The 24,892-nt window shown below is 41.1% G+C and overlaps 1 protein-coding gene across 1 annotated transcript in view; it reads left to right on the top strand.

Annotated features, from left to right (window-relative positions):
* The window catches only part of ANKFN1 (ankyrin repeat and fibronectin type III domain containing 1), a 925,115-nt gene that overhangs the window by 701,781 nt on the left and 198,442 nt on the right, over nucleotides 1–24,892 (top strand). Inside the window, exon 8 of the mRNA XM_089692527.1 lies at nucleotides 1,898–1,988. Within this exon, the coding sequence (XP_089548653.1) occupies nucleotides 1,898–1,988 (91 nt within the window). The remainder of the gene's footprint in view (nucleotides 1–1,897; nucleotides 1,989–24,892) is intronic.

The raw sequence follows: 24,892 nt of genomic DNA, 5'->3' as shown, positions 1-24,892 counted from the left end.
GTTTATCGACCAAATTTTTGTCCGCACGAAAAATCAGCCGATATTCACACCGTTAGTGAGGCAATGCCGTCGGCCGGTTTTCATGGATATTCTCATTTCTTTTTATCTTTCATGCTGGAAAATCCATGAAAAATGGCCATTTTTCATGGACATTGGTGGCAGTATCGGCAATGACCGATTTTTTTTTTTGTTTATCGGCCGACAATTCAGCCGATAAACAGCCCGTCTTTGGCCAGCCTAAGGGAGAGTTTTTAACCCTTGTCTGTTTTTTGCCATCTGTGTCTTGTAGGGGAGAGTTCCCTTCACTTCCTGTCCAGTAGCCAAAACAGGAAGTGAGGAAAAACTCCTTCCAAAGTGAGGAAATCCTGGGGTGTTACCAGGGTCACCAGAACTAGTGTCCCCTTGGAAGACTTCCACTCTATTGATGTTCTAATGTCAGCCCAAAATTTGGGATTTTCTTTTACGATGTACTTTCACTTTCGATGAAAACGGTACACGGCAAATAGAGAGGGTGAATCTCTCTAACGAGGAAACACACAGCAATAAAAACCTGACAGGGGTTCTAATCCCTCTCCACTCTATCTAATACCTTTTTGTGTGCATGCACAGTAATCCCGTGGGACATAACTTCCAGCAATAAAATAGTTTCATATTTGTTGCCCCTGGAATGACAGCTGTCAGTTTTTCCTCCAAAACCTGGAAAATATATAAACAGGATGGGAATCTTTCCCATTTAACATAGTGCAGCAACAGCCTTGAAGAAGGGAGAGGCCTTTCTCCTGAAATGCGTTGGCTTGATGTACTTGTAATTATTCTCAATAAATAACACTTAATCTACCATCAACCTTTTATTCTGGGCATGGGCAGCACAGTGGCTAAATGGTTACCACTTCCGCCTGGCAGTACTAGGGTCATTGGTTCAAATCCCAACCACAGCACCACCTGCCTAAAGTTTGCATGTTTTCCCTGTGCCTGTGTAAGTTTTTTTTCGGGTACTCCGGTTTCCTCCCACACTCCAAAGACATGCTGGTAGGTAAATTGGATCCTGTCTAAATTGGCCCTAGTATGTGTATGTATGAATGTGAGTTAGGGGCCTTAGACTGTACGCCCCTTGAGGGCTAGAGACTGATGTGAATATAATATATATATATATATATATATAGCGCTGCGTACATTGACGGCGCTATATAAGTACCTGAAATAAATTCTTTTGGACATCAGGCACTCCTTCTTTCCTATTAATCCAAGCAATTAAATAAAGGTTCCCCAGGCCCTATCAGTTCAACAAAACGTACTGGGGACAGAGATGGGACCATTTGGTCTTTTTCGGGAGCAGGTAATCCTCCCTGCCGTGGCTCCTTACAACTGAATTAAAGTTCTGGCCTCTTCTTCTATATCAATCTGCTAGGGCAGAAGAGAGTGCGTTCGCAATCACCAGGTAAGGGAAGCTGTTTAATACTTTTCCCAGATACGTAACACCAAGTCTTTACTTGAAGGACCATTGTTGCTGTTTGTATGCGACACTTGTGGTTACTATACATGGTGTCCTATAGCAGATGGCAGGAGGAACCACAGCACCCAGCAGTGGGCCAGGTACCAGTAGTGCCAACAGCTCTTTAAGGAACTTAAGATTTGAATCACTATGTGTCAAAAACGTATGAAGCTTCTTATTTCAAAGATTGGTTACAAATTACAATATAATTTTCTTGCTGTAGCAATGGTGATGGTTTAGGGACTTTGTTCATTGATAATTGAATTAAGTGGTGCTTTCAGTTTAATTTGCTACCAAGCAATATGGGTGGCAGTCTTATTGTCTTCAGCTGAAAAATACAAAAGTTTTAGGATGACTGAATTTTGTGTCTATTTAAAATCCTAATATATGTTTGATTTTTTGTAGGGTAAAGAATACTATGTTCGGGTTTCTGCCTGTAATATGAAGGGGTGGGGGCCAGATGAACTTTCTAGCCCTGCCTGCGCATCTCCTTCCAGTAAGTATTTCACCTGTGACATCAGCTCATAGTGATCTGGCTTTGTGAGTGTTTTTGTCTTCATACATGCTTTTAACACACATACAGGCATACCTTGGTTTACTAATTTAATGCATTCTGCGGGACTTTTTGTATTGCAAAAAAAATTGTAAACCGAAACACGGTTTCCCATAGGAATTCATTGAAAACCAATTAATCCGTTCCAGAGGTGAGAAGAAAGTTAAAAAAAAGGTATTTTATCTGTTCAAAACTCTTTATGAAGTGCACTTTAAAGGCATAAATACTGTACAGGGACATGATTAAAAATTAATTTGTAAATGCATTGAAAACCAATGAATCCATTCGTATTGCAAAACAAATTTGTAAATGCATTGAAAACCAATTAATCCATTCCGGAGGTCAGAAAAAAGTAAAAAAAAAGTCTTATCTGTTCAAAACTCTTTACACAGTGCACTTTAAATGCATAGTACTGTACAGGGACATGATTAAAAAAAATCCTAAATGCATTGAAAACCAATTAATCTGTTCGTATTGCAAAACAAATTCGTAAACCGAGCCATTATTTTCAATGGATCTTCATTCATAAACCGAAAATTACATTAACCGAGGCGTTCGTAAACCGAGGTACGCCTGTATATTGAAGCCATACTTGACACTTGTTTAGGATACAGGCTTTTGATTGAGGCAGGTGACATCTTTTTTCACTGTGCACAAATAGTGCTTATTATTGGATATGAACTGTAAGTGCACATGAGGGAAGGTGCATTACTCCTAAGCCTTGAAAGATCATTTGGTTGTCCTACATATGTATCAATAACTGTACAAACGGCGTAGTTTTGGAAGTTATATGCATTCCTTTTGTTAATATTATATCTGAATAATGGGTGTGCCCAGTGTGACATTGGGGTTGATTTACTAAAACTGGAGAGTGCAAAATCTGGTGCAGCTGTGCATAGAAACCAATCGGCTTCCAGGTTTTGTTGTCAAAGCTTAACTGAACAAACTGAAGTTAAAGCTGGCTACCATGCACAGCTGCACCAGATTCTGGGTGCTCTAGGTTTAATAAATCTCCCCCCAGCATGTCTTCCCTGCACTTATTTCTCAAAAAGTTAATAATGAGACCTCCCCACTGGAGTTCTTGCTCAGTCCCATGTGGCCTCTGTAGCTTCATCTTGTTTAGAATGATGTAAGAGCATACATACCTTATGAAGTGCAAAAATTGCAGAAGGAATTATGCTGCTGAGATTACACCAAAATAAAAAACAGAAGGATAACCGATGCCGGAAATTGCGTTTACTTAATGTGCTCAGGGGTTGATTTACAAAAGACAAATAGACTGTGCACTCGGTAAGTGTAGTTGCTCCAGAGCTAAGGGGAGGACTGACAACTCATGGGGCCCCCGAGCAATAGGGGATCATGGGGCCCCTGTGTCCTTGCCCAAACTCAAAAAGGCCTATGAAAAAGGTACCAGGGGCATCTCATTGGGGCCTCCTACTGACCCTGGGCCCTCGGGCAGTGCCCGAGTTTCCAAATGGTCAGTCTGCCCCTGCTCCAGAGCAACCACAATGCAGTTACAATGAACTTTTCCTAAAATGAACTCCTCGGATTAATGAATAGAACAAACGGCAGCACTAAAGTCTAGGGGACCTAGATCACATGGGCTATCATTGGTAAAATCTGACAATCTGCAGTTCTAAAGGTGTGAAGGTCTCAGGGCTGATGATAGGGTGTTAGAGCCAACCTTTGTGTGCATGCACAGTAATCCCTCGGGACATTACTTCCAGCAATAAAATACATAGTTTAGGTGCACTCTGTAAGTGCTGTTGCTCCAGGGCTTAGCAGAAGATCTGCGGACTTCCATCATCCAATCATGTGTAAGCAAAACTGCCGTTTTTTTTTTCTTTTCTTGCAGGTGATTGGGTATTTTTTGCAAAGTCAAGCTTTACCTCATTCACTAAGCTCTGCAGCAAATGCACTTTGCAAAATCCACAATATTTGCCTTTAGTAAATTTTTTTGCAAAAACCACCAAATCACATGACAACTACCAGGGGCGGACTGACAACTCATGGGGCCCCCAGGCAATAGGGGATCATGGGGCCCCTGTGTACTTGCCCAAACTCAAAACAGCCTATGAAAAAGGTACCAGGGGCATCTCATGGGGCTCCCTACTGACCCCGGGCCCTCGGGCAGTGCATGAGTTTCCAAATGGTCAGTCCGCCCCTGACAACTACGCAGACAACTCCTCTTTACAGCTGTACCTTTTACAACATCCTTAAAGAAAATTAGCAGAAGACTACACTGGATTCTAAGTAAAAATAGGACAATAATGGGCACAAGATCACCAAAGCTTTACTTTTTAGTCGCTTCATCAGATTAGCAGCCCTGAGGGTTGATTTACTAAAACTGGAAAATCTGGTGCAGCTTTGCATGGTAGCCAATCAGCTTCTAACTTCACCTTGTTCAATTAATCTTTGAGAAAAAAACCTGCAAGCTGATTGACTTCTATGCAGAGCTGCAACAGATTTTGCACTCTCCAGCTTTCGTAAATCAACCCCATGGAGCGTAAACCTCCGTCTAGGTAGTCACACCAGCAGGGGCGCAACTGGAAACTAAAATGCAGAGATTTCCCCATCAGAGCATCCTAGGAATGAACTCTGAATTTACTTTAGGGATTCTTTACATGGCCATTCTCTATTAAAACAGTGCTTTAGTGGAGATTTTTTAATAGACTGTCCATATTGATTGATAGATTGCAGTTAAGACCTTTCCATGCATAGCTACTGTTTATACATTTATTGCTTCAGCTGGAAGGTGTGCAAGGCTCTATGTTTGACAGGTAATCTGACATCATTGTAATCCATGGCCCGGAGCACTGATATTTCCATGTACATAGATGTTGTCTCTTAATGAGTCATAGATGACTAGTTTACATTGCATTATATACAATAAAATATGCTATTGTTACTACTGTGTGTCTCAAAGAAAGCTGGTTAGTCATATGACACATGACATTTTGTAATGTTTAGCAAAACAAAGACTCAAAAAGGATTTACTGTTTTTTGTTTTTTTTTTTCCTTCAAATATTTTATTAAAGGTAACATAACAGAATTGGTGATTACAGATCTAGAGGTCGCAAGTATATAAGTGCCCGGAAGGTGCTTGTATATGTTGGGGACACAACCTCTAACATTATGAACAAAAATAGTATCAGTATTCTCGAAAAGAGTAGAAAGTAGACAGTTTTATACACCTGACTGATATTTAGAAAACCACAACGGGTCAGGGTGCGGATAGTGTCATGTGATGACTAGTATAGCAATTCTATTTAGGGAGGTATTTCTGATATATTTGTTTGCTTAACCGGGGGAGGGGGGGATTGAACTGTAGGCATCTCAGTTGGCATGGTTAAGGGTGTGTCATTAGTGACCAATATCTGAACAACCATCAGGTAAAGGAGAAGAAAAGGAAAAAAAAAGGGGGGGAGGGGAAAGAGGAGGGGAGATGGGGGGAGGTATGAAGATAGGGGGGAACTGGAGATGAGGAGTGCAGGAGGGGTACATGAGGAGGAGGGGAGGGGTGGGAAGGAGGTGTGGTGGGGATGATCAGAGAAGAGGTGAAGGGGACAGCGAGGGGGAGGCGCAGCAACCTTAGTGCCGGCCATGAATTGAGGACTAGTGTAGATCCTAACATGGAAGAAGTAAGGATTCATCAAAATCAGGTGGGAAGAAGTGTTCTACCCATGGTTTCCATAACATTTCATATTTACGCACTTTATCTAAAAGGACCACTTTGACTTTCGCATGGATCGTAGCTTTGGTGATCCTGTGTTTCACCTCTGAAATGTGGAGGTGAGGGGATTTCCTGGCCTTGGCAATAGTTTGTTTTGCTGCAGTCGTGACCTGAGGAGCTTGAAGTGTCCGAGACATGTCTGGGGGCCTTTTATTAAGAAGGGCGATAGCCAGGACAGTAGGTAAAGAGTAGGGGAGCATGGTGGAGAGGATATGAAAAATCTAATTCCAGAAAGAGAGGGCCAAGGGGCAAGTCCACCATATGTCATAATGACTGCCATGGTGGGAGCAGCCCCTAAAACTGGTGGATGAGTAGAGAGGGAGATATTTAGCTATCCGAGTGGGAACCGTGTACCATCTCATAAGCACTTTGTAATTTGTTTCTAAGGCCACTATGTTTTGGGAAGCCAATTTTGTGGTTAGCCAGATATCTTCCCAGTCAATGGGGTCAAGGTTAAGACCAAGGTCTCTCTTCCATCTGGTGAGGTGTTGAGGGTGGCGGAGGAGCTAATAGCTGGGAATAAAGTGTAGAAATTAGGCCTCGGGTATATGGGTCATTCTTGCAAGTCCTTTCAAATTTGGACATTGCTGGTAAGGTGGAATCAGTACGTAGATTAGGTGAGAAAGGTACTTGATTTGCCAGAATCAAAATAATTCAGGCCCTGGAAGACTGTATGTTTTGCATGATGATGGGAATGGTTTGAAGGTATCTAGAGTTGTTAATTTATGAGCCCGAGTAGGGTTGCTAGAGGACTAATTGTGCAATGTGGAGGGGGATGTCCAGGCTGGTGCAAAGGCAGGGTTGTTGAGGAAGGACAGGAGGAGATCATGGGGAGATTGTAAACCAAAGTGTATCTTGAGAGAGTCCCAGAGAGAGAGACTGTGTTTGTTGATAGGGTTACGGAATGCGCTACGGTCTTTCGGGTGAAGCCACAGCAGATTCGCAACTGATAATGGGACACAGTCTACAGCCTCTATGGCTACTCAGAGAGGGGTCTCATGGACCGTGTGGTATTTAGTGAGTTGAGCAAGATGTGCCATTTGGTAATATTTGGTGAAGTGTGGGAGGCTTAGGCCTCCTGTAGTTTTAGATGAGAAAAGAAGTGACTTGGAGATTCACGGTCTAGTTTTGCCCCAGATATAAGACTGAGTTCGATGTTGGAGAGTCCTGAGGAAATAGGAAGGGACTGGGATGGGAAGGACACGAGAGTTTTTGGGTAGGATTGGCATTTTAACAACAATCATGCGCCTCATCCATGCCAGGGTTTTTTTTTTTTTTTTTTAAAACATACTGTATATACACATATTTCTTCTAGTGGACAGAAAATAGAGTAGGTCCTACTCTTTTCAATAGTGTTATTATGATTTCAAGTAAAAATACAGATGGAAATAAATATATGTTATATAATATGACAAAAGTTTATAATATTATTAGAAATAATGAATGCAATACAAAATAATAAAATTAAAAAGGTGGCTGTAGGAGTTTGGGGTATCAATAAAAGAAAATAAAAACTTTAGTCTTTGAGTGGATATATAAATAAACCAAGGATGCCAGATTTTCGAGAAATCATCTATTTTATAATTTAGGCTGAGAGATTATCATTGATCATCAGCCAGATCAGTTTTACAATAATCTAGTCAAGTGTAATTGACTGAGTTTCCTGTCCTAGCAATTGTAATTTTGCTTGCAAGGAAGACGTAAGAGATTAGTTTGCCAGAATGTCTAGGAATGCTCGAAAAAGAGCGGTTAGGGAGGACCATACTGTAGAGGCTGTCTCAGATAATGATATATAAGTAAGGGAATAAATTGGTGTGTACATTAATATCCCAAATTCATGGGTTATTAGCAGGCATGGACAGGGACAAAAAATAGGCCCGGCATATTAGACTGAGCTGCCCATTTTTTTAAAAACCAAATTACAAATACTGACAACTACCGGTTTCTCAATGTCTTTTAGTTATTTAGCCTGTTTGAGTCACTGATTGATTGCAGTCACCGCTCACTGATTGCTAAAGGTTACTGCACATCTCTACTGCTCACCCATTAATGGCTGGGGGGGAGGGTGTGGGCAGTGGTGTGGGTGATGGAATGAATGGCAGTGCTGAGGAGGGGTGAGTAGCAATGATGTGGATGGGATCAATGGCAGTGCTGGGGATGGAATAAGTGGCAGTGCTGTGGGGGATGGAATCAGTGGCAGTGCTGGGGGAGGATGGGATCAGTGGTGGAAGTACGGGGGGGAGGAAGGTGGGAGGAGTGATAGTGCGGGGTTAGGGAAATGGGATGAGTGGCAGTGATGGGGGGATGTTCTTTAGAACTGTATTATATTCTTTGAATGTAAGAATTATTGTCAATGTTGCTTTTCAGGTTAGTGGGAAAAAAAATACATGCACATTTTTTTCCTGCAAAAGTATGTACATTTTATTTATTTTTTTTCAAGATGAACTTAGCCTTTAAATTTGCCGATGGTATAATATTTTTGTAATAATTTCAGTAAGTTTTGGGTTGCTATCATAGGGAAAGTATGGCTATCAAGATGTCATCCACAAGTAATGCACCTCTATGTTCATGACCTCCTATGAAAATAACTTTTCTGTTAGGATCCTTAGAATCCTTGCCAATGGTTCAGTGTAGAAAAAGGAATGGAGATAGTGGGCAACCTTGATGAGTGCCAGAGAATCCATTTGGTCCTGGAGCTATGGAAAGTTTTAATGCTGTTTTGATTTATTCAGTTGTAAATGGACAATGAACTAGACAGAGATTCGGTCCATTACGATGTTTGTAGAAAAAATTTGTTATTCTGACATTCAGATGTAAACAAATATCTGAGTCACAACAGTAACGAATGAAAGAGAACCTGAAAAAAAAATTAAACAAAATGTTCGTATCCATCCATTTATTTGAAGGATGTCCAATGATACAATAGTAGTTCTGACCCATGGGGAAATTGAACATTTTTTTAAACCACCTGGTTATACAAAAAAAATTCAGGAGAAACAAAACGTATCCTGAAAATAAAGCGGACCAACACAACAAATACGAAGAAACAAAAATATCAACTTAACAAACACAGGTGTATAAAATCAAGCACCTAGGCATACAGACTGCTTCTAAAACCATTTGTGAAAGAATGAGCTGAGTGAATTCAAGTATGGTACCGTGATAGGTTGCAACCTGTGCAATATGTCCATCACTGAAACTTCCTGGCTACTAAATATTCCACGGCCAACTGTTAGTGGTATTGTAACAAAGTGGAAGCAACTGGGAACAACAGCAACTCAGCCACCAAGTGGTAGGCCACGTAAAATGACAGAGAGGGGTCAGTGCATGCTGAGGCACGCAGTGCGCAGAAGTTGCCAACTGTCTGCAAAGTCAATATCTAAAGACTACTAAACTTTGTAGAGAGTAGTTTGAATGGGTTTCCATGGCTGCATCCAAGCCTTACATCACCAAGTGCAATGCAAAGCGTCGGGTGCAGTGGTGAAAAGCACGCCGCCACTGGACTCTAGAGCAGTGAAGATGTGTTCTCTGGAGTGACGAATCACTCTTCTCTGTCTTGCAATCCGATGGACGTATCATACCAAGACATTTTGGACAATTTCATGCCCCCAACTTTGTGGGAACGGTTTGGGGATGGCCCCTTCCTGTTCTAACATGACTACACACCAGTGCACAAAGAAAGGTCCATAAAGACATGGATGAACGAGTTTGAGGTGGAGGAACTTGACTCACCTGCATAGTCCTGACCTCAGCCTGATAGAATACCTTTGGAATGAATTAGAATGAAGACTGCGAGCCAGGCCTTCTCATCTGACATCAGTGCCTGACCTCACAAATGCGCTTCTGGAAGAATGGTCAAATGGGATCATTACTGATGGACTTATGGCCATCGTTAAAAGGGTTTACACCAGTCATATGTCTTCCTGTGGCTGAACGTCTCATCACCGTACTATGCTTGAAGTCTTCTGTAGATATCTGCAGGTTTTATGCCTTTCGTTCACAAGAAACGTCATTATCACATGCTGTTGCATGCACGCACTAACACTGTTGCCTTCCAACTTGATTAATGGTCTCTGGACTGACCTGTGACATGTGTGCTGCCTATCAGTAATAGGACACACTTGCCACTTACTACTGCATGTAGTACCACCATGCTAGCATCTCTTTTAATACCTGTAAAATTAAAAATCCCGGTTTGACTTGAATTCCCCTTGTAGTAGGTCTTAGAGTAGGTTTTCAAGTTGGAATTTTACCCGGTCTATCACCCTGCGTATAAAAATGATGCTTGTTTCAAGGAATATCTTTCTTGTAAAAATAGTATGTCTATGGCCATGGAGTTACAATATCAGAATGCAAATGTTTTTTAATTGGGGTAATTAAGATCTTGCGTATTATGGGTTAAAATTATGTAAACGTCTTTAGATAATGCTGTGGCCATAGTAACGTAAAATGTATAGGATTTATATTAAAACTATTAGAAAAGAACACATCATACCCCAAGAAATAAAATAAATTAATGGGGAATTGGAGATGGAAAAAAGTAAAAAGAGATGAAGAAAAAAAAGCTCAAATATAAAATAGGAGCAATATAACATATACTGTATACAGTATAAATAAATATGACTTTCGATAATGCATATAGGACCAGATGCATGAAGCATTAAGTGTAGTCGTTTTTTTTTATTTTTGTGAAAATACGTCTACTTAGGGAGGCATGCTGTGCCCCTTGGCAACATTGTGGCTTGAGTTTTGTCTTATTTAATTTAGTATATGTATTTTATAGCTTCAATAATAAATATCTTATATATTTAATCTATGCAGGAAATGTATAGTTTAATTAAAAATATATTTCCTGTTCAAATCCATGTATTAACATAACTTTTATGTAACAAAGCTGTGAGATAAAGTAATTAAGAATAAACAGCAATCACAAGCTGTCTATAAGAAGAAATATAGTCAAAATGGAGGTCTGTCGTTGGGGGAGGAGAAGGATTCTTGTGGATAATAAGTTTTGTAGTTAGGAAATATTACAAGTGAGGGTTCTTTTCTGAAAAGTCCAAGCGAGTTCCATACGAGTTTAAAGAGGTTCTACTGGATTAAAAAAATAACGCAGATTTTTTTTTGAGGAGAAAATTCTAAACATATTGGCCTAATATATATCCAGTAATATCCATCTAGGAGGGAGGGGGTAGTGGTACAGGAGGATGGAGTGGTAGGAGGAATGAAGAATGGCTGTTAGGTGAGGTTGGGGTAGGCTTCCCTGAAGAAGTGGGTTTTCAGGGAGCGCCTGAAGGTGAGGAGGGAAGGTGACAGTCTGATGGATTGGGGTAGTGAGTTCCAGAGGATGGGGGAGGACCTGGAGAAGTCTTGCAGTCGTGCGTGGGAGGAGGAGACCAGGGAGCAAGATAGGAGGTCCTGTGAAGAGCGAAGGGTACGGGTTGGGTGGTACCTGGGAATCAGGTTGGTGAGTTAGGTAGGGGCAGTGTTGTGGATGGCTTTGTAGGTCAGAGTGAGTAGTTTGAATTTGACGTGTTGGGCAATGGGGAGCCAGTGGAGGGATAGGCAGAGGGGGGTGGCAGAGGTGGAGCGGTTGGTGAGGTGGATGAGTCTAGCCGCTGAGTTCAGGATGGTCTGAAGCGGGGAGAGCCTGCACTGGGGTAGGCCGGTGAGGAGGGAGTTGCAGTAGTCGAGGCGTGAGATAATCAGGGAGTGTACGAGTAGTTTAGTGGTGTCTGGGGTAAGGAAGGCATTATAAACCACCTTGTCTGCACCTTATGTTTTCCACCTGTATAAGATGTGCGTTGAATATGTACTTTAATTGTGTCATTTGTTGCCCAGTACACACAGCCTGTAGTAGAGGAAATCTTCACATTCCACTGTCAGACGTTTCTGTATGTGTTCAAACAGTATGGCACTGCACAGGTTAATGCATGACCTCTGTAGTCTAACTGACATTTCTTATGAAGAAGCTTCATATCCCACAGTAGCTGGGTTTTGTAGTCTAGTGCACTTCAGGTGAGAGCTAATTAAATCACAGAACCAGCCAGGCAGAGCAAGTAACAGAGAGATCACCGTGCAGTTTTTCATCACATTACCACTTCCACATTTGTGATGCAACACAGAAGACAAAGGCATGGATTGAATGCAGTGTGACCCAAAAGAAGTTGCTTGTCCCTTTAGTTATCAGGGACAGGTTAGGTGAATTAATGCATGGACATAGGGGAATCGATCAGTCATGACACTACAAACTACAGCCACAACATGGGAGCCCATTAGTAGAAGGTAAGGAAAACAAACAACACCGATAATATAACTATACATAGATTACATTCATACCGGCATCCAGCAGCAATCATTGCAGGTAACCGGTCATTATAGTGAACATGGCCGGTGGCCACACCTAGCCGTTCGCAGCAGCAGCCGCAGGAATTGGAAGATTCCTGCCACTGCAGTTTGCACTGGTCTAAATCACTGGTATGGATGTACATAGCTTAATACCTAATTAAAACCCGCGAAAACATTTGAAAGTGTTCAATTCCTTTAGTGATTCTAAACCTAAAAATGTTTTTACCTTAATGCATTCCTTGCAAAAAGGTAAAAAAAATGTTTTCAGTTTCTTTGTCTTCCCCTTCCCTGTGTACAGGGGAAAAAGGGGAAAACAGATTGAGCGCTGTGCACAGCTGAATCTTTTCCACCCCCTCTTCCTCTTCACACAGCACTTGAGCAGGAGCAGGAACCATTGGCTCCTGCTTCTGTCAATCAAATGCAGTGAAGAGGAAGTGGGGCCAGGACAAAGTCCCGCTGTCTGTCTATTGAGTGCTGCTCCATAGACACACAGCTCCGGAGCGAACAGACACAGTGTGCCCCTGTAGCAAATGGCTTGCTTTGGAAACACACGAAGAAGAGGAGGAGCCAAGACTGCCAGTAGGGTACCCAAGAGGAGGAGGATCGGGGATGTTCTGTGCAAGCCGTTGCATAGAGCAATTGAGTGTAACATGTTTGTTATTTTAATAAAAAAAAAAAAAAGTTTAGACTTTAGTAACACTAGAAGTATTTGACCTCCCTGGCGGTATTCCCGAGTGTAGCTCGGGGTAAAGTTTCAGTACCAAAAGCGGTAACCCCGAGCTACACTCGGGAATACTATGCAGCGTTGTTCCACAATCCTTCGATTACTTACCTTGTCCTGCGCTCCCGCGATGTCCCTCCTGCAGTGTCCCCGGCAATGTCCTCCAGCTGATGCGGGCATTTGTCTTCTGGGTTCTGTCCCCTGTGAGCGTTGGGACATACGGGGGACGGAACTGGCGGGAAATTAAAAAATGACAAAAAGTGATATTCACTAAAATCACTAAAATCACATAGTATAACATTCCTGTATCAAACCATCTCACATACATTTTGTCCCGAGTGCTTTGTCTGGCGCCCTGTCTGCATTTTTACTGTTCTTTCTGCCTGGAAACTGAGAAACGTCCATCGCGTCCAAAAAGCTTCCCTTTAGGTCAAAATCGGTTTTAGACCAGCTAGAGAACAGCGATAGTAAATCAGAACCACTTGCAGAATTGAGTGATAATGATTCGTGGGGGAAATTCGTCATCAGACACTGAAAAGGATTCTGCGACTTTGCTCAGTGATGTGCGAACTTGGCGCTATATTTAAAATTTCAGTGTTTTTGGTTTGATTATATTATTGAATTAAATTTATTCTTATATTATTATTTTTATGATTGTTTGTTAAATTATAATTTATGATTTCGTGTTTCAAATTTTATCAGACCCGGAATGTTTACTAGACTCTTGTTCGGACGGATTTCAGTGAGTTATTCCTAAAAATTACAGGCCTATAATAAATACTGTACAATACAGCACCAAAAATCTGAAATAATCATATCGCCAGGGAGGTTAAATCACAAGTTGTCAAGTAATGACTAAGATTCCAAGTTCCACTTGGTGTATTTTGGAGGTTCAGAACCAGATTGAAGAAAGGTGTTCATATTCAGGTTTCATTATGGGTATGGTTTTCTCTGCATATGAGGCCTATGCTAACTAAAAAAAAAAAAAAAAATCTCTTTCTAGAAGATATAAAAAAGAATGAGATTTGCTCCTATACATATAGTAAAATGAGGATTGATATGAAATGTTATTTTACAGTTTACAATTGAAATGGTTAAGGAGAGAGTTTAGGGATGTACGTTTATGTATTGTTTGCAAGAGAGTCTTACTCTTAAGCCCATATACAGTGACCGTATATTTTTTGTTCAACCAGACATTAAAATAAAATGGACAGATCACCATATTAACACAAATTATGTTGGTGTGGTGATCTCCCCTGCTGTTCTATTGAATTGTGACAGTGGGGGGCTCTCCTACTCCCCCAACATCTCCCCCAACCCAAAATTCACAGATTAGCACTTCCAGCGTGTCCCTTCTACAAAAGCCGGTCATTAGACCGGCTTCTGTGGGACATACAGTTATTCACACTGACCGAAAATCAGCCGGTTCCTCCTGAACTGGCTGATTTGTGGCAAGTGTGTAGCCAGCTTTAAAGGTTCAGTCCAGCCAAAACTTATCATGAAAGGGCAATTCCCACTCATCTTCATTCTTCATCAATGTGCCCTCTCTCAGTAATGTTTTTCTCCAGGATTCTGGCTCTGCAACTTAGGCACACTTCGGGAGCAACCATTCTGTTCAATGAATGTAATGGCCTGGCCTTTGATATGATTCTGCCTGCCATTGCTGGCATTTTAATAACTCATACAGCAGGACCACAGGCTGAGGCTATGGTTGAAGTTTAAAATAAAATAAAATTATCCTGCGCTACCCAATAGATATCCCTTAAAAAAAATAAACCAAACCGCTCTCTTTGATCCTCCCAAGACCTTCTGCTCTCTAGTTCCCGTGTCGCCTCCTCCCATACTCGCCTCCAGGCCTTCTCCCGAGCTTCTCTCACCCTATGGAATTCCGTACCTCCAATCTATCCGGCTGTCTCCTAATCTATCCACCTTTAGACAATCCTTGAAAAAAATTTCTCTTTAAAGAAGCCTTTTCCTGCTTCTACCTAGTCAACCGCCATTTATTTCCTCCATCAGCTCTTCCCCCCACAGCTATTGCCTTTTGTGTCACTCCGCCCTTCCTCCTAGATTGTAAGCTCTAACGAGCAGGGCCCTTTGTTTCCTCTGTATTGGAACTGTAATGTCTACCTTCATTTTGTAAAGCTCTGCACAAACTGTTGGCGCTATATAAATCCTGTATAATAATAATAGTGAAAATGGGGAGCTGCTGGTAGCAATAAATTGTGTTCCCACAACAAAAAACATAAAACATTAAATAAATGCTGTGCTGCAAAACATTAAACAAAATGGTAGTGGAGTGAAAAAATTAAATAATAAACAAAACAATAAGTGTCCATAAAGCAAGTCCAAGTGAAATAATCAGTAATGCTAGTACATACTGAACCATGGGATTATCCTTTTGTCACCTCCACTAAGAGCTATAATCCCAGACGTCCAAACCCCCTTAACCTCCCTAGAGGTCTGATTATGTCCATATTTCTGTGCAGAAAGCGGTACATTTTTTTGCATGGAAATATGTATTTTTTTAATTGTAGGTCTGTAATTTTTAGGAATAACTCACTGAAAGCTGTCCGAACAAGAGTCTAGTAAACATCCCAGTATGTTAAAATTTGAAACGCGAAATCATAAATTATAGTTTAATAAATAATCATAAAAAATAATATAATAATAAATTTAATTCAATAATATAATCAAACCAAAAACACTGAAATTTAAAATATAGCGCCAAGTTCGCACATCGCTGAGCAAAGTCGCAAAATAGTTTTCAGTGTCTGATGACGAATTTCCCCCACGAATCATTATCACTCAATTCTGCAACCGCTTTTGACCTAAAGGGAAGCTTTTTGGACGCCATGGACGTTTCTCAGTTTCCAGGCAGAAAGAACAGACAAAATGCAGGCAGGGCGCCGGACAAAGCACTCGGGACAAAATGTATGTGAAATGGTTTGATACAGGAATGTTATACTATGTGATTTTAGTGAATGTCACTTTTTGGCATTTTCAAATTTCCCACTGTTCCATCCCCCGTACATCCCGACGCTCGCAGGGGACAGAACCCAGATGACAGATGCCGGCATCCGCCGGATTACATTGCCAGGGACACTGCAGGAGGGACATCACGGGAGCGCAGGACAAGGTAAGTGATCGAGGGATCGAGGAGCAGCACCACATGGTAAGCCCGAGTGTAGCTCGGGGTTACGGCTTGTGGTACTGAAACTTTACCCCGAGCTACACTCAGGAATACCGCCAGGGGGGTTAAAGAGACCGGTCCCTTTTTCTGGCTTGATGGTGTATTAAAAGCTTTGAGGGTGTCTGACCATTTCTACATGGTTGATGATCGGGAGATTGAAGGAATCTGTACCTATGTGGTAGTACAAAGGTGAGAGTTCTGTGAGCACTGAGGTGACACCGTCTGCACATGCCGTAGCACTTGATTTGATGGTGTTGGTGTATGAGCACAGGACAAAGCTTCATTATCTGTGAAGAATTACATGATTTGAACCATTACTATTTCACTTATGTGGACTTGCTTTATGGACTCTTATTGTTTTGCTTTGTTTATTATTTAGTTAATTTTTTCACTCTAGTAAAATTTTGATTAATGTATTTGCAGCGCAGCATTTATTTCATTTATGTTTTATGGTTGAAGTTTCCTTCAGTTTTATGTTATGAGCCTTAAACTCTTCTGTGTTTGTGAAAATAACTGTTAACCACTTTTATTATAGTAAATGGTGCGCCTTTCTTGCTTTATTTATGTAATTACTCTCCCAAAACACTACCTGCTCTTACTTTCCCCGTTTACAGCTTTTCTGGTTCTTCATATTTTTGTCAGTTGTCACTAGTAAGGCAAATGAAGGCAGACAAGCTGGAAGGTTCATGCATGGAGGTCTGTGGGGTCTCTGGAAAAGACTGGAACACTCAGAAGATTAGAACCAGTCTGTGACAAATCTATATTTCATGTTTTTATAGATACAAACAAATTGAATAGAAGGCTCAGCTGTTTTGTTTCTCACAGATGGAAACTGCAAATCCTATCAGTTTGGAGCAGCCGTTACAAGTGGATCTCCCTGTTCGTTTCTTACCCTGTTTTCAAGTCTATTAACATGTTTTAAATTTGTCAGGTTTTTAACATAATTCAGAGAAAAGCAGCTTTGCATCGAAGGGCCAGTGTTGCTTAGCTGTAAAGGGTAAAGGCTTTGTGATTTTGACATCCATTTCAGACTCTTCTTGAACCCTAAACACGGGCCAGATATCGTGCAAAATCAGTCGCTACAGTAGGTACCGGCTGACATTCGGCCCATGTGTATGGGTCCTTGTTTGATAGAAGCCAATCTCATAGGTGGCTTATCTCAAATGAGCTTGCTGGAAAACCCACAGCCGATCGGCATCCAATCAGCGCTCTGTCATAGGCTTCGAACGCTGCCCGGTGTACTCTGGAGGGGGGAGATTGCTGTACTAAAATAGCATCCTTCGTACAGCAACCTCTTCCAGAGCTCCTTAGTGCTTTTTTCTTTCATTCAGCCAGCTGGGCTGGATGAAAAAAAAACTGTACCCCGTGTGCCAGGCTTTAGATCATTCGGAGTTCAAGGCAGTTGCAAGCGAATTGCAAGCTGATTTTGCATTTGTTTGGGAAAGAAGCAACTGTATGTTGAAGGGTAAAATTCCTTCTGGTCTGGCTGTTAGCAAGCCATATGGGGGTTTATTTACTAAAGCTGGAGAGTCCAAAATCAGACTCCCTTCTGCATAGAAACCAATCAGCTTCTAACCTCAGCTTGTTCAATGAAGCTTTGGCAATGAAACCTGGAAGCTGATTGGTTTCTATGCAGAAGGGAGTCTGATTTTGGACTCTGCAGCTTTAGTAAATAAACCCCATGGTGTCTTCACTTTCTGCCAGAATGGTGTATGGAAGAAATAATCATTGGGGTATTAAGTACGGGAGTCTTTGAGAAGATTGCATGTGTTCCAACCCCTTATTGTATACCCAGAACTGAAGTATCTGTCTTGGGAGACCTGATCTATTAAGCATGGCTTCCATAAGGAAATGATTACAGAAGGCCCTGCTCGATAGAGCTTACAATCTAGGGATCAACATACTTCTGTTTATAAAACTATAGTTCTCTCTTGTGGACCACCACTATCAGATCTCACCTATGACAGTAAAAGAATGTATTCGAACAACAGCTGCTGGAAAAGAAAGTGAAATATTTAGTTAAATGCAGCTTGTTCATCCAACTGATGATCTGTGACAGCTAAAGGATGTGAAGAAGCTAGGGATGTCATGGAATATGTTATGTCATCAACAACCCCATCTAAAGGTCTTTCATCAACTGCCATCTGAAAGTTTTAAAAACACCTTGAAATAAAACAGTTCATGTATCCCAGTCCTATTTTTCTTGTTGCTATGTACAGTTTATGTAGCTTTTACTACATGGGTGCTGTGTTGTTCAGAGCATCCCCACCCATGTATATTATACGTCAAATGACTGTTTTACAAGATAATATTTGACTTGCCAGAAAAGAATTTAATTCATGGTATCCGGTTTTGGTGATCGGTAATTACGCAGAATGATGATCGCATACCACAGAAATTTATCCAGCTTACAAATTCAAAACATATCTGTAATCCGTGACAGCAAAACAAAGAGAGGATGAAAGGAGGCTGAACAGAAATAAGACTTGGCACCTAAACGTGAAAGTCTGGCGCCCAATGTCAAGTGATGTCATTATTTGGGGTTCTGTGCTTGTTTGGTTGTAATTTGCCCTGATTCGTCCTGCTCTTTGATACTGTTACATATTGCTTGTGAAGTGTGTATATGCTGATCACTCTGCATTAAGATCTACAGACTGTCACAGGGTAGATATACAACACGTGCATTCAAACACAGCGTACTAGTGTATAACGGTGAATTGTTTTTACTAGCTTGAGATAAAGAAAAAATCCTTGCTAGGGCAGTTATATTGCAAACCTTTTATTATTATTATTATACAGGATTTATATAGTGCCAACAGTTTGCTCAGTGCTTTACAATATAACAGGAGATAATACAGCAACCAGGGGCGGACTGACCATTTGGAAACTCAGGCACTGCCCGAGGGCCCTGGGTCAGTAGGGGGCCCCATGAGATGCCCCTGGTACCTTTTTTCATAGGCTTTTGGAGTTTGGGCAAGGACACAGGGACCCCATGATCCCCTATTGCCCAGGGGCCCCATGAGTTGTCAGTCCGCCCCTGACAGCAACAATACAGTTCAATACAAGAGGGTTAGGAGTGCCCTGCTCCTTGGAGCTTACAATCTAAGAGGGAGGGGCTAATGGTACAAAAGGTAGTAACTGTAGGGGATGGACTGGTAGGAGGAGTAGAAGATTCCATTATTAGCTGAGGGCAGGATAGGTTTCCCTGAAGAGATAGGTTTTCACATGTCGCCTAAAAGTGAGTAGAGTAGGCGAGGGTCTGATAAATTGGGGTAGAGAGTTCCAGAGGATGGGAGCAGCTCTGGAGGAGTCCTGGAGATGAGCATGGGAGGAAGAGACAAGAAAACTTATTACAGAGTTTTACTTTATTTTCTCATTTAGATACGATCAGCCCAGTAGCTTCCCACACTGAGTAATACATACAAGGGTCTGCCTATTGTAATGACATGATCATTCCCTTTGTTATAAGAGAAATAAAAAAACAGCTGACATTTCTTTAGCTCCCTAGGGCACTCCATTAAGACACACAGGTATGAATGGGGTCTAAAATTTTGTATTTTCCATCACTTTTTATTTTGGTGACCTTGGTCACCAGAGAAAATGAGAGACTAAGGGATTGATTTACTAAAAGCAAATAGACTGTGCACTATGCAAAGTGCAGTTGCTCCAGAGCTTAGTGAATGAGGTAAAGCTTTACTTTGTACAGAATACCCAATCACATTCAAGGAAAAAAAAAAAAAAGCATTTTTGCACATGATCGGAGTACGTAGTGTATTTGCTTTTTGGAAATTAACCCCTAAATCTCCACAGTAGGTACACAGAGAGCAATAAAATCTTTGTGAGGATTTCAACCCTACCTATTTTATTCAAAACTGACAAAAATGTCAGTCAATGTTAATAAGTGTTTTGGATATACATTGACATTTAGCATAATTTAGGTAAACATGAATGCAAAAATGTTTCCACCTGTGTACCATTGGGAAGATATTTCCTTCCCCATAGACAAACATTAAGTGAGAGGAAATCCCTTTAAAGCAAGAGAATCTTTGGTTGTCACCAGGGTCAGTATCCCCATGGGGAGATTTCCTCTCTATTCCTGTTCTAGTGACACATTTGGTATTTGCTTTCACTTTGGGCAATAATGGTAAACAGCCCAAATAGAGACGGTGAATCTAACAGGAAAGCTTTGCATTTAATTACCTGTATACTTTTTTTTTAAGAGAGAAATACTGTAGAATGAGTTTCCTTTTTTATCAATACACGTACACTGCATTTTGTCATTTATGAATTGTTTACAGAATTTTTTTTATAATCTTTAAAGTGTTAAAGGGAAAGAACATGTCATAGACATACTATCCCTTCCCTTGTGGAATATGAGAAAAAAACTAAAAAAGAAAAAAAAAATAGAAGGTGCAAATACAATATAATATCAAAGAGTGCATTTTGTATGTTGTGTGTATGTTTGCCATTTTATAGTGTACATTTGGCAACAACTACCACATTGCAGAAAGGTTTTAAAAATACAGAAATGTTTTGAAATGTTTAAACAATAAACTTATAAGGGTATAGCCAGAAGTGAATATAATCTGTTTTGTTAATTATAACGCGGTTAACCAAGGTGGTAATATATGATGCCAGGGGAAAAAGTAGAGGTTCACTCTGTAAACATCTGTAAAGTGGATACCCAATCTATACCTAAAAGATGTGCAGTAAAGAATATGGCTCAACTGCAATACAATTAGCACAGCCAGGTAGCCACTCGGCTACAAACAACAAAGACCTAAATTCAAAAAAGTCTTGGTAGTACATGGACCCAAAGATTGGCAGCATTCGCAGTAGCTACATATCCCTGTGGTCTAGCAATTCAAGAAGCAAAGGCGTAAAGATACTGAGCTCATAAGTAGGTTGCCTATCCGTGGCTCCCCCCAGGGAAGATGAGGTGACAGTGGGGCTGGATTGCATTTGTTTACAAATTTTAAAGAATTTTTCAAACTGTGGCAGCATTCCACCATTTATTAACCCCATGCATTGACTTACCTTTCTTCCTGATTGCACGAAAAAGTGTCAACACTTTTCAGTGAATTGGACAAAACTTTAAATGGAAGCCATAATAGATTTGTGTCCTTATTTTTACATTGACACTGAAGTCTTTTATATTTGTTTTTCACTAACTGTATACATTATTTTGTTTCACAAATTAAATTTAATACATAAGGATTCCCAGAGCACTATGGGTCATAGAAACATAGAATGATAATAGAAAAAAAGATCAAGTGGTCCATTGCGACTGCCTCCTTTTTGTATTCATTTATTTTGTTTTTTTTTGTTTGAGGCATCTAAAGAGACTGCAGAGACACTTTCTTTTAAAGCAGTAGTAAACCGCACTTAAAGAAAAGTTTTCCCCTGTAAGGTAATGTCATAATGTGCTATTACACACTGCATACTAGCATATTATGAAGGACTTGCCTTAAGTGGCATTGAAGGATTTTTTTTTTAAATAACAAACATGGCTATACTTACCTGCTTTTTACAGTGGTTTTGCACAGAGCAGCCCAGATTCTTCTTTACTCAGGTCCCCCAGCTGGTGCTCCTGATCCCTGCCTCCTGTCGGGTGCCCCAGAGCAAGCAGCATTCACATACGGAGCCGTGGCTTGCGGGGGGCAAGCCACGGCTCCGTATGTGAATGCTGCTCTCTTCTCATTGGTTCACTGGCTGTCATTGCCATTGGCTCCCACTGCTGTCTCAGCAAATGAGTAGAGGGAGTCTTGGGATTGCTGAGACCCCAGTGCACATTGCTGGATCGAGTGGGGGCTTAGGTGAGTATTAGGGGGGATGGGGGGGCTGCTGCACAGAAAAGCTTTTTTACCTTCATGCATAGAATGCTTGAAGGTAAAAAACTTGAGCGTTTACAACCACTTTAACCTCCCTGGGGGTATTCCTGAGTGTAGCTCGGGGTAAAATTTCAGTACCAAAAGTGGTAACCCTGAGCTACACTCCAGCTTACCATGCCGAGTTGCTCCGGGATCCCTGCAGCGCTTACCTTGTCCTTCGCTCCCGCGATGCGTCCCCTGCCGCGTCCCCGGCCATCTCCTCCGGCCGATGCCAGCATCCGGCTTCCGGTCCCTGCGAGCGTCAGGGCGTACGGGGGCCGGAACGGCGGAAAATTGAAACATTTTTTTAAACTGTCATTTTCTTAGAAATTAATTTGACATAGTAGAACATTACTGTATCAACCCATTTCACATACATTTTGTCCCGAGTGCTTTGTCCGGCACCCTGCCTGCATTTTTACTGTTCTTTCTGCCTGGAAACTGAGAAACGTCCATGGCGTCCAAAAAGTGTCCCTTTAGGTCAAAATCGGTTTTAGACCGGCTAGAGAACAGCGATAGTAAATCAGAACCACTTGCAGAATTGAGTGATAATGATTCGTGGGGGAAATTCATCATCAGACACTGAAAACGATTTTGAGACTTTGCTCAGCGATGTGCGAACTTGGCGCTCTATTTCACATTTCAGTGTTTTTGGTTTGATTATATTATTGAATTAAATTTATTATTATTATATTATTATTTTTATGATTATTTATTAAATTATAATTTATGATTTTGTGTTTCAAGTTTTATCCTACCCGGAATGTTTGCTAGACTCTTGTTCGGACAGATTTCAGTGAGTTATTCCTAAAAATTACAGGCCTACAATAAAAAAAAAATACATATTTCCATGCAAAAAAATGTACCGCTTTGAGCACAGTAATATGGACATAATCAGACCGCTAGGGAGGTTAAAACAAAGCCCTCCAGCAGCACACTGTCACCGCTGCAGAGGCTTCCGTCTTCACCTGGTCTTCCTTCCAGGTTCACGAGCTCCGGCCATCTGACTGGTCAAGCCACGATGACGTCACTCCTGCTCTTGCGCACAGTTGTCCCTGGCCACGTCACAGTGCTCTGGAGGAACGGCACAGGAATGCTGTTCCTTCAGAGCACATACGGCGGCTGTCAAAAGGAGCAAATATCTTTTTTTACTATAAGCTTACCTGTAGGTAAAAGTATACAAAAAGAGTTTACTATCACATTAAAGCTTTTGTTGCACTTACATCTGGTGCATTCTCCATGCACTGGAGATTGCTGTGCAACGCTCCTGAGATCATTTAGAATGCAGTGACAGGTACATACAGTATGAGCTGCATTTAATCTCATTCTAAGGCTCATCAATCTGCTTCAAACTGCTTTTGCATTCCCTTTGACTTGTTTAGGGAGAGAAGCAGTTCTGATATGAACAAGGACCTTCTGATGCAGACTTATATATGTTTTGTCAACAACTGGCTTCTATTGTGGAATTAAACATTTAACCATGCTAATGATGCAAAAAAAGACTAGAGCTCCACATACATCATATAAAATGATATAATACCTCTAATGATGATTATCCTAACCAGTGCAGTACTTCTAGCTATGAGAGCTGCAGCTGTCATACTATGAAGGCCTGACACATATACAGTGGGGATCGAAAGTTTGGGCACCCCAGCTAAAAATTTGTATTAATGTGCATAAAGAAGCCAAGGAAAGATGGAAAAATCTCCAAAAGGCATCAAATTACAGATTAGACATATAATATGTCAACAAAAGTTAGATTTTATTTCCATCATTTACACTTTCAAAATAACAGAAAACAAAAAAATGGCGTCTGCAAAAGTTTGGGCACCCTGCAGAGTTAATATCTTGTACTGCCCCCTTTGCCAAGTATCACAGCTTGTAAACGCTTTTTGTAGCCAGCCAAGAGTCTTTCAATTCTTGTTTGAGGTATCTTTGCCCATTCTTCCTTACAAAAGTCTTCCAGTTCTTTGAGATTTCTGGGCTGTCTGTCACGCACTGCTCTTTTAAGGTCTATCCATAGATTTTCAATCATGTTGAGGTCAGGAGATTGTGAAGGCCATGGCAAAACCTTCAGTTTATGCCTCTTGATGATGTAATCCCCCGTGGATTTCGAGGTGTGTTTAGGATCATTATCCATTTGTAGAAGCCATCCTCTCTTTAACTTCAGCTTTTTCACAGATGGCATCAAGTTACCATCCAAAATTTGCTGAAATTTTATTGAATCCATTTTTCCTTCTACTCGTGAGATGTTCCCTGTGCCACTGGCTGCAACACAACCCCAAAGCATGATTGATCCAACCCCATGCTTAACAGTTGGACAGAGGTTCTTTTCATTAAATTCTGTGCCCCTTCTTCTCCAAATGTACCTTTGCTCATTCCGGCCAAAAAGTTCAATTTTAACCTCATCGGTCCACAGAACTTGTTTCCAAAATGCATCAGGCTTGTCTATATGTTCATTTGCAAAGTTCAAACGATGATTTTTGTGGTGAGGACGTAGAAGAGGTTTTCTTCTGATGACTCTTCCATGAAGACCATATTTGTACAAGTATCTCTTTATAGTGGAATAGTGTACCACAACTCCAGTGTCTGCCAGATCTTTCTGGAGGGATCGTGCAGTCAAACGTGGGTTTTGAATTGTTTTTCTCACAATCCTGCGAGCTGTTCTGTCTGATATTTTTCTTGGTCTTCCAGATGTTGCTTTAACTTCCACTGTTCCTGATGACTGCCATTTCTTAATTACATTCCGAACAGAGGATATTGACATCTGAAAACGCTTTGCTATCTTCTTATAGCCTTCTCCAGCTTTGTGAGCGTCAACTATTTTCAGTTTCAGTTTTCTAGACAACTGCTTAGAAGAACCCATGGTGCTGATTGTTGGGGCAAGGTCAGATGAGTCTGGGCATTTAAAACCTTTGAGAATGACATCACCTGGTCTTCCCAGACGATGATTGAGAACAATCCATGACACTGGCAGGTCTCAGCTTG

This window comes from Staurois parvus, unplaced genomic scaffold (genome assembly GCF_062004578.1).
Source record: "Staurois parvus isolate SC_StPar_1 unplaced genomic scaffold, SC_StPar_1.0 ptg000592l, whole genome shotgun sequence".
Lineage (NCBI taxonomy): Eukaryota > Metazoa > Chordata > Amphibia > Anura > Ranidae > Staurois > Staurois parvus.
Note: the sequence above shows the minus strand (reverse complement) of the source record. Positions and strands in the feature narration are given on the sequence as shown.